This window comes from Papaver somniferum, chromosome 2 (assembly GCF_003573695.1).
Source record: "Papaver somniferum cultivar HN1 chromosome 2, ASM357369v1, whole genome shotgun sequence".
In the NCBI taxonomy this organism is placed as follows: Eukaryota; Viridiplantae; Streptophyta; class Magnoliopsida; order Ranunculales; family Papaveraceae; genus Papaver; species Papaver somniferum.
In genome coordinates, this window is record NC_039359.1 from 190,519,524 (window position 1) to 190,530,576 (window position 11,053).

Sequence of the window (11,053 nt, forward strand, 5' to 3'; positions counted from 1 at the left end):
ATATAAAATGTACGAACATGATATACCATAATTATCGAATTGAACATATAAAGTATAAATGCATGAATATAGATGAAACGATTAACTTATATGATTCATCACTCAGATTTCTGTCTACGGGTTTGGGTTTTTCATTGTATGTATGAAGGTTACAGAAATAGTCGAATGACTTTGAGACCAATATAAGCCTGCGTAGTAGGAGGAACTTCACTTACACTTTCTCTATCTCTCTGTCTCTCTCCCATTCTCCTCTCAATGTTTTTCGGCCTCCCTCTTCACTTGGGAGAGAGGGGTATTTATAGGGAGGTTACGTGGGGTCCACTTCTGAAGCCCGTTATAACCTTATCCTCTTGTGTTTTGTGCCACTCACGCAGAAGTCTTCGTGTTCTCGGCTGCATCTGCGTGTTCTGTCTGGATACGCAGTATTATCTGCGCTTCCAATACAGGCTGACTGACACGTATGCTGTTTGAGGGTATTTAATGCGGGTAGTTGAGATGTCTGTCCGCGGTAGACAGCTTTTCTCTGCCCCAGTCTTGTCTGCGTCAGTCTGACTATCCCCAGCCGTAGATCTTAAATCTTTCTAAGGATAGGATAAAGTGACTCTTGGCTGTCCACGCGTGATATCATATCTTGATGCCTTTAGCCGCATGTCTTCCACGTGTGCCTTTGTGGGCACGTGGCGGAAGATGAGATGTGTACCTACAAGCGCAATTTTGTGGCAACTTGGTTATATATATCCTCACAGGTGCAATATCTACTTTGGTCCTATTCTAGAAAATCGTTAAAAATGTGATTTGACGACTGACCGAAACTATTTATAAACATAAACAATCGAAAGCTTCCCTGGTGAGTTTATTATCATGCTCAAGATTATAGATAGCGAAGATCTAACTTTGATAACAAATTCTCAAACTCTCAAACAATGGTACATACAACAAATTCTCAAACAAACAGTAGATTGAGAATGGTTCAAGGAGATATTGGAAATGCTTGTTTATAACATGATACCATGTTGGGTCAGTGAGGAAAGTTACATGTTCATAAAGAATTAGCAAATTCAAAATCTAAGGTTACCTATACACTAATTAAGAACCAAAATTCGAAGACATGTACAATACAGATATCAAGGCTAAAATTATTAACTAATTATAAATTGAAATGACTACAAAATGAAAAGCATAGTTCATTACACACTGTGATCTGTTAGCTAAGAAGACCTAAATTGACTTGAAAGTTATGGAGAGTTTTTGGTTCTTCAGCCCAATTGAATTAAATGTATATTTTTTGCCGTGTGATACATCGAGATGACACTGACCATTCAAGTTTCTACATGCCCCCATGGTGAGTTCGATCCCTGTAACATGTTGGCTTGTTGGATTTTCCTTAGGGAATTAGGGAATTAAAGCTGCTACAAAGTGGATCAAGGATCAAGGATGCGAATAAGACAGAAGGTTGGATTGTGGATTATTATCTTGGCGAATTAGCTGTTAAATTTAGGGAGGGAAACTACTCGGATATTCAAGTCAAGCCTGGCAATGGACCTTCTATACCTGCGCACAGATTTTTGCTGGTTAGTATGTCTACAGATTACCAATCAGGCAGGTTTCCTAGTTATGATATGATAAAACTGCAGGCAAAAACTGCACGCAACCAGATCTGAAGTTTTCAAAACTCTCTCTCCCTGAATTCAATCATGAAGATCTTGAGACATTCTTGGAGTTCCTTTACTGTGGGAAATTGGCTAAGGAAAATTTTGACATGCACTTTTACTCCCTTTGTTTCCTAAGAATTAAACTTTTTGGTGTCGTTTGAATATAACCATGCCATTTTTATCTAATTCAAAGTTCACATTTTCTTTTCTCTTATGGTTTCATTGTATTTTCTGCATGCTTTTTTTCTTCTTTTGTTACAAAGTTCCTCGAGGTAGAGATAAGTATACTTTGCTTTCTCCTAACATTCTTTAAATAATCCTTGCGCTTCTTTTTGAGAATCCTTTGGTTTTTGCCATTATTTTTCTATGCGTCATTAACCTTCCGCATAAGTGGTGAAACTGGTACTTGTAGTTGCTAATTAAGCAGTTCGTCTAGCTTCATTACGTGTGTTTTTTCTTGGAGGGGTTAAAAGTTTTTTTGATATAATAGATCGGGTTACATAAAACAACTTTCTGATATTTATATGATAGATCACACAACAACAACAACAAAAAATGTCGAAGTAGGAGGGTTAAAAGCACAGAAAACCATAGGGAAAATATAAGTAGCAAATATATCCACAGATTAATACGGATTAATATGAAAAAGGAGTTCCATACCTTATCAATTCCGAGGAAGCAAAAAACAACTGTACGAAAGATTAAAGTTTTGATATGATAGATCATACAACAACAACAAAAGCGAAGGATTAAAAACACAAAAAACAATAAAGAAGTATAAGAAACGAAGATAATCATGGATTAAAATGAAAAAGGGGTTCCTTAACTTATCGCACGAACGATCTAAGTCTTTCTAATATGATAGATCACAAAACAACAACAACAACAAAAAGCGAAGCAGGAGGGTTAAAAACACAGAAAACCATACGGGAATATAAGAAACGAAGATAACCATATGGAGTTCCTTACCTTATTCATTCAGAAGAAGAAAAAAACATCATCAAATTCTTTCTCATCTGGTAGACACACAACAACAACAAACCATTGGGAATTATATATAAAAAACGAAGATAATCATAGAAATCCATGGGGAAATATAATAAACGAAGAGAATCACGGATAAAAGGAAAAAGGAGTTCCTTACCTCAGACGCAAATGATTTAGGGAAAAAAAAAAAAGCCGACCAAACGATGAAAGTTCACCTTTGTTCGGATGCTCTTTATAGTAATCGACAAAGATAAATATATTCCATAATTGAAAGCCACATAATTTGGTAATAACATCGATTGGATATTTATAACAAAATAACTCTCGATAATTTTGGACAACCAGTCTAGGAATAGAAATTTATCATTATTCTCTTTTTATGAAATAAAATCAAATAACCATCGTCTTTTTTCTCTTTCTTTTTTAGTTTTGCTTAATATCATGCTCCAATATGCGATTTGCTGCTAACGATGTTTTGTATATTTATTTCTGAACAAGATTTGTTTTCATGGGGGAACATTTTGCACTTTTCAAATCACAGGTAAGTATCAACTACTTTATGGAGTTTGTTATTTAAACGAGTACCCGTAGGCTTTGTAATTGCAATGGCAAATTGTATCCACTAAAAAGTTTAATTATGTATCTTTCGGAACTGTAACTGTAATTAGGATCAGTCTATTTATAAGGATTGTAACTGGACTCTGGACATTTTTCCCTTTAATTATATGGTTGATTCTATATTCTATGATGAGGAATATGATGCATAATCTAATCATGATCAGCAGTATAATCGTGATCTACATTTTTCCCTATAATTATATGGTTGATTCTATATTCTATGGTGAGGAACATGATGCATAATCTAATCATGATCAACAGTATAATTGTGATCTGATTTTCTATTAATGATTTACTTGCATGATTTAGAAATTTATTTGCATGATTTTAAAGATTTTTATTGAATTTATTTATAAGCAAGTTTTTTAAAATATGATTGTAATTATTATTTATAAGATCCTCCGCGACAAAATACCTTTTTAGAATCAAATTTTTAAAATAAATATAAATTATGGGGTTATAATCAATCAAAATCTCCGATGAACCATGTCGTTCGAATTTTTTTTATTTTTATATATAAAGGAAGTTTCCTTTATGCTTGGCAGTGCCGCAGTATAGCTTAAATTCATTTATACTTTCCCAGTTGGCACTGCATTCGGTCAAAGACAGAGCCTCAATGGAATTGCCAATACATGTCAAAATCCCAAGAAGCAAATATTTAAACTTCAATATACATATTACAACAATTTTCTTGGTTCTTGGAAGAAGTTCTTGGTTCTCGGAAGAAGATACAGAAGAAAGCCTTCAAATTGCTATGGCGGAAAATATTTTGATACATCTCTATTACAAGACTAGACTAGATAGGGCATTTGGCACATAATCCTTAATTGGAAGAAAACGTTTAAAAAGCCACTTTGTTATTGGAGGAACCAGAATCTTTGGTCTTTTATACACTGTCGACTCTCGGCTCAGAAGTCATAACTGGATCAACTACTAAGGAAGTTGGTTTGTAAGTGTGGAGCATGAAGTTACATGCTCCTACTGCATCTCCAACCGTTAGATATATCCACTCTTGACCTATTTCTTCTAACAAATCTGATTTGTCTAGTTTCTTCATCACTTCACTTCCAGGGTTTGCCAATAAAAGCTAAAACACAAAAGATAAATATAAAAACAGATCAAAATCCAATATTCAAAAAATAAATAAAAAAAATACTTCCCTTAGCAGTCCAAAACATTTTTTAGAACATTTAGCCACATTTTCAGAACATTAGCTTAATGTTTCGAAATCATAATGGAAAATGAGTCATTTATCCAAATATTTTAAAAACATGGTTCAAATGGACGAGTAAAAATTAGTATGGGTGAAATGGACGAGTAAAAATTAGTATGGATGAAACTGGATGCAGCCTGTGTAAATTAAAAAATAAGAAAAAATATTTGAAAGTTGGCAGGATGAAACTGTTTACATCCTGGCTATTTTTACATATTTGTCCATTTAAACAGTATCAAAATCTAAATGTCCTTTTTACCCAGGAATTATTGGTTTTGGTCTTTTTACTAAGTTTGTGAAATCATAATGTGTTCAGTATTTACTAACAGCGGTAACTTTAAGTTTTTGGAACAGGATACGGTAACTTCAATGCAAAAGGTAAGGAGATGGTAGCTATAATTATATACCTTGAGTCCTCTTCTATCAGCATTCTTCTTAACTTCCTCGAGCATGCTAATCCCACTTGTGTCGATGCTACCCACAGCTGTCAAAAAAAGAAAATAAAACGGTTTTTAATCTATCGAAGTATAGTGCGTGGAGAAAAATATATACTCCAATCCATAATACTCCCTCCGTCCCACTATTAGATGACTTAGTCGAAGTTGACACAATTTTTGAGGCAAAGAATTAAATGAGTGTTTTTAAGTGTTTTTTACAACTATATCCTTGTGGATAATAACTTGTAAAATTTAGAAATCATTTATCTCTTAAACTATGCCATATATTTTCGTAAACTTTGTACCGTCGAAAATTATTTTAAAACACCTACATAATGAATATAAACATGAATATCAAATTATATATATTTCTTATGATAACGATAATCAATCAAAAGGGTAATTTAAGAAATATCCTCTTGTTTAATGAGATAGGTCAACTAATAATGGGACAAGATTTTAAACCAAATAGGTCATCTAATAGTGGGACGGGAAGAATAGTGTTATTAGTAGGTAATGAAGCTTGATAACTTACGACTCAAATCGAGGATGACATATTGTAAACTTGTCTCTCCTGATAATCTTATCTTTTCTTCTTCTTCGTCAATCCATCTTGAAATTCTGCAACCATTTCATAAAGTCATTAGTACCATATCTAGCATAATTAAAATCGCACCATATCTAGTAGCATAAATAAAACCACAAGTGATTCTGTATAGTGTAACAAATCCAAAATACTGCATAATTTCATACAAAATGTAAACGAATTTTAGGATCACCGTTCTCTCAAGTATCCTGAGTTGGCAAAGTAGATAGGAGCATCAATTTGAAGTATAAGAACACCAGGAACACTGTTAGCAACTGGATATTGCTCAACATTTCTATAAACCATGGAATTGGATATGTTTCCAAGAACAAATGTCCTTGGTCTAGCAATAAACAGGATGACTCTAAGCATTGACAATGAAACCTGCATCATATAATCCCATATAAAGAAAAGTTATGTTCTTTTAACAATATAACCAAATAAATAAAACGTAATTATGTATTAGTAAAAAGAGGAAAAGAAACATGATAAGTTTCTAGTGGTAACTTACCGCTAAAATTAAGCCAATTTCGATACTAGCAAAGACGACTCCAAGGAAAGCAGATATGCAAACTATGAAATCAAACTTGTCGACCTTCCATAAATGAACTGCAGCGTTGTAGTCGATAATGCCAAGCATTGCGGAGATAATAATAGAAGATAGTACCACTAGAGGCGTGTAATGGAACAAAGGTGTTAGAAACAACAATGTTATCATCACTGCTACGGCCATAACAATGTTTGAGACCGCAGTCTTGCATCCGGCGTTGAAATTCACAGCCGATCTCGAAAAAGGACCTAAATTTTCATTTCAAATTTATATAAATAGATTGAAATAAATAAATAAGTGTAGAATGGAATTAATTATCATGAAGAGAATCAATCACCTGTTGTCAAGTAACAAGAAGTGAAAGAACCAGCAATATTCATCATTCCGAAAGCTATCATTTCTTTGTTCCCATCAATGTGATAATTCTTGAACATCGCAAAACTTCTTCCAACTGCAACTCCTTCCTGTTCAACACATGCATCACACATACTTCTTTAGTATACTACACACCTCAATCAACAAAAGACAAAGTGCAAGAAGATACTCAAGTGTTGAACTAGACAACTAGGAGAACGTGTGTTTAAAAAGAAAAGTTACAAAATAAATAAATAAATAAACTAGGACAACTTATTGTTTAAGTATTAGGGCCCTGAAGTAGACCCAACTCTAACTTGACTTCTGGTTATAATGAACCTTCAACAGCCCAACACAAGTTCTAAATCACTTTTTTTTTTTATTTGCAACATTTTTTGGCCAATCTAACAGCTCAATCTAGTCCATAATGGTTAGCCTAAAAATTTAAGAATGGGTACTTAGTACTTACAGCCATAGCGATAATACCCGTGATGATCCCAGTTTTAATTGTTGCCATCAAGTGTGGAGATCCGAATGCTAAATGGGTAATCGAAAGTGGGTTTAGCCCTTTCTTTAGATTCCCGATCTGCAGTAAAAGAGAAGAAGGTTAAACTTATAAATTTTATTTACTTTAAATGGCATAAAATCATCTCAGTAGCCCCTACCGATAACAACCGTCCAAGATGTGTAGAAATGGACCATTATCGAATCAGTGGACCCCATAATTAAAAGGCTAAGAGAGAAAGTAATGACGATGACTAGATTCCTGAAAGAGAGAAAGAAATAGAGAACTGACCACTTGAACACCGTGTTTCTCGGCATGGGTGAAATAAACGAGGAGACTTCCCAGGATAACTGAAGTCAGTGGTGCCATTGCTGCTATCCAGAAGAACTTTGGTCTTTTCTTGCTCTAATTAACACCGAAAAATCTTACGTTAGGTGAAAATTTATAGAAATAATGCCGTTTTTTGCCAGTATAACTGCGTTCCATTGGTTTCCAGAACTTTAACATTCTGGTGTTCAGTCATCTTCTTATTTGATGTCAATGGTACGAAGAGTCTAATTATTGAAGTAAATAATTCTACTACTACCTAACAAATATCCGCAATCTATAATACGACAAATATCTATCTTTTGCTTGTGTTAGAACTTAGAAGTAGTGGAGATTAAAAATAGATAGTGTGATGATGGATGACCCTCTAATTCAGTGATAATCACTAATTAGTGTAATTAGCATATGTTCAGCGGGTGATAGTAGTGGGGACTTGATGTAAATTGTAAGTAACAATTGAAAGAAAGAAAACTACAAAACCAAGCAAGTTATATTATTTGAGCTAAACTAGAATGAGAGCACAACTTTTTTATTTCTATTGTAAATTTTAAAGCATTTGATCTTGGATTTGTAATAATAAGGAAAATCAAGATTCAAGGGAGAAAAACTTGATTATATTTTTATTCTTCGAATCATTTTAATTATTGTTCTTAAAATGAAGTTAGTACTTTAACCTTAAAAAAAATCGGTTGGGATCCAAAATAATATTAGTTAATTAATTAAGCATTATTAAACTGTGGAATGAAAATACCCACGTATACCATAAGCTAACATATGCCGAGGTAATGATGCCATATGGCCCAATAAGCTACTATTTGATTTGATGCATCAAATAAAGTCATGTGGCAACACTATTTGATGTCGCCAACATATTAGGAAACAAATTCTGGCTGATTTTATCCAACGATGCTACGATGACCGTGAGAAACACCATGGGTATCACCGTGAGAAGATCGTGTGGCAGAGAGGGGGAGCGTGCTTAACATCAGGAGGTAAAGGCTTATGTGGGGTCCAGCACTCTCTCACCTCTCCTCACACGGTGATTGCTGCGGGATCTCCACCCGGAGCGTGCTTAACATCAGGAGGGTAAAGGCTTAATGACCAATTCTGAGGAGTAAACAATAATGAAAATGGGAATCGGGTTACTTACAAAGAATCTTGTAAGCAAGAGAAAGAACAAGAAGCAGCATCCCAAAACACCACTTTCCCATCTCCACTGTAACAACCACCATTAATAACAATTAGAATCAAAAGTAGGAAGGATTTTTTCATTTGTTTAAAAGAAAGAAAAGGAAACAAAGAAAAGTGAACCCAATAATTTAATTTCTATAATTGATGAACTTAATATCTTCCTTGATTATCTTTGGCTATGCATAAAAATAAAAGGTTACTCTGGAAGCAGATTGGCTAGATCTTCTCTTTTTCTTCCAAGTTCTAACAAGGAAACAAATGTTGACTTCAAGTTAACTTCTGATCACAAGAAATGTATGTTTTGAAAATATTGCAATAAGATTTCCTTTTAAACATGCTTTTCAAAAAACAAAGTTGGTAAACTAGAATGCATACGGCTTTCTATTCTAGCTTCAAGCACCTAAGGACTCAAAGTTTTCAACTTTCCGGCCATAAGTACAGTGACTAGCTAGTCTATTTTACCAACCTACTGTAGCCGTATCCATAGATTTTCTTAACTATTATTATAGTAAAAATAAAAAAAGTTTACCACCAATGACTGCTTAATGAACGATTTACTACATGCAGATTTTAACTGTTACAGTACAATAACTAGTGTTTAACTGTTACAGTACAATAACTAGTGAAAGATACAAGGAGATTGAGACCAAGAATATGAACGAGGTGACTCTACCTCATCAACTTGGGTAAACACGGACCGCATGACCGACATGATATCAGTACCATGGGTGAAATGTTCAAGACCAAGAATCCCTTTTAACTGTTGCAGTATCACAACTGTTGCTGCTCCTGCCATGAATCCAACTATGGTTGCATGTGACAGAAAATCCACAATAAACCCAAGTCTGCAATAATATCACAAACAAAATCACAATAATTCTTAGAATAAAATCAAAAGATTATTTGATTTTTTACTTTCATCGATTCTTATCCATTTCAAACAGTAAGTGATGATGTCTCTGTGAACCAGATTCATTTATTAATTATGTAACTAACTAGACAAAAACCCTGCAAGAAACAAAAGAAACCTCCTCATCAACAGAGAGACATAGGGTTAAAACTGCTACTTTACTCAAACCATACTCATTTATTGAACATGTAATCCGACAAACTTGGAAAAAGCTCCAAAAATGTGAAAACAAAGATTGGATTGATTAATTGAAAAATAGTGACAAAAAAAACATTGGGACAGATATGAACAGCTAAAAAGTAGTCATTCTTTTTTGTGCAAATTTAGAACCTAGTCAAGTTTAATTTATCAGTACTACGTATAATTATTTAAACTTGAGTGAATGAGTGAAGTAAGTAAGTAGTTCTAAGTTCTAACCTTAAGAAGCCTAGGGAAGCTTGAAAAACTCCAGCAAAGAATGTAGCGGTGAAAGCTAAATAAAGATATTCCGTTGGATTTTCACCAGCATGAACTACTTCTCCTAACATCGATGCAGTTAGTAGAGATGCAACGGCAACTGTACCGACTGCTAGATCTCTTGAACTACCCATCATGGCGTACACCAACGGCGGAATAAAGCTTGAATCTACATTTCCCATCAAAGTAATAAACTAAATTAATTAATTTCGATGTATATATTTATTATTCATTTAGTTACTAAGAGAAACACCAGTTTTAGCCTGAGCACGACAAGGGTCCATGCATGAGTTGAATCCATGACATATTCAATATGACCAGAAAAGGATTTTCTTTTCATTTTTATTTTTTCTTCCTTTTAACTTGAAACAAAGCAAATAAAAAATAATAAATAACATAATTATAATACAAAAACAGCAAATTTTATGAACTTTAATGGTTATGTGAACTTACATAAGCCAAGAATGGGTGGTAAGTTAGCAAGTTTAGCATAACTGATTCCTTGAGGAATAGCAAGACTAGCAATAGTAATACCAGATATAAGATCAGATTTGAAGAAACTAAAAGTATAACGAGGAGCCCATTCAAGTATAGGTAAGAAATATTGAAAACCTAACAACAACTTCTTTGTTGGTGTTTGGTTTTTGAATTGCCTGAGCGGATCATCTGGGAAGAAAGTTTCTTTCAGAGAAGATTTTAATGACTTCACAAATGGTTGCTTTGGTGGTAACGCTACTCTATGTGGAAATTCTACGTTAGTCGACGGAAACACGGCAGGATCACTATTAGCCATCTCCGGTAACCTATCCACCAAGATTATGCAAAACTTTTTGTCTCTCTTCTACGTAATGCAGAAAGAGTGTAACTTAAGTTGTAACGGTTGTAGTGGTCAGAAAAAGTACAGATACTTGGTGTTTGGGTAAGTGAACGCTATAGGTATTTTGTGTTTCCTGGCAACAAGATTTTGGCAAGAAAATGGTAGTGGAAAGAAAATTGCAGCGGTGACGGTGTTTTGACTGTGGCTTTGAGGAGATGAGATGATATAGAAGAGGTGAGGGAGAAATGGTGGGCATTTATAAAGAGAACAAGGGAGTAGAAAGGATGTGGAACTCAAGTTGGCTAAGCCAAGCAGTAGCAGTAGTAACCTAGTGCGGTTTGGGACCCACTTGTGAACTTGACACGTGTATACGCACGTGGCAGGTGTTTAAAAATGTCTTTTGCTCTTTTCATTTGCAATTCCTAACCGCCCACTTTAAGAGTCTCCCCA

General features: G+C 34.3%; 1 protein-coding gene and 1 long non-coding RNA gene across 2 annotated transcripts; both read right to left on the reverse strand.

Annotated features, from left to right (window-relative positions):
* Nucleotides 1-512: 512 nt before the first annotated feature.
* On the reverse strand, nt 513-3,332 carry LOC113350061. The gene is made up of 3 exons (XR_003360584.1): nt 2,797-3,332; nt 2,622-2,668; nt 513-700 (listed from the first exon to the last, which is right to left on the reverse strand). It is a non-coding gene; the product is annotated as an uncharacterized LOC113350061 (long non-coding RNA).
* A 519-nt stretch (nt 3,333-3,851) lies between these two features.
* On the reverse strand, nt 3,852-10,842 carry LOC113350059 (sulfate transporter 3.1-like). The gene is made up of 12 exons (XM_026594130.1): nt 10,240-10,842; nt 9,748-9,955; nt 9,094-9,265; nt 8,380-8,445; nt 7,194-7,307; nt 6,867-6,983; nt 6,381-6,507; nt 6,005-6,291; nt 5,687-5,877; nt 5,443-5,528; nt 4,878-4,954; nt 3,852-4,344 (listed from the first exon to the last, which is right to left on the reverse strand). Exons 1-12 carry the CDS (start codon nt 10,577-10,579, stop codon nt 4,144-4,146), a joined length of 1,986 nt encoding a protein of 661 aa, XP_026449915.1. The 5' UTR covers nt 10,580-10,842; the 3' UTR covers nt 3,852-4,143.
* Nucleotides 10,843-11,053: the final 211 nt, after the last annotated feature.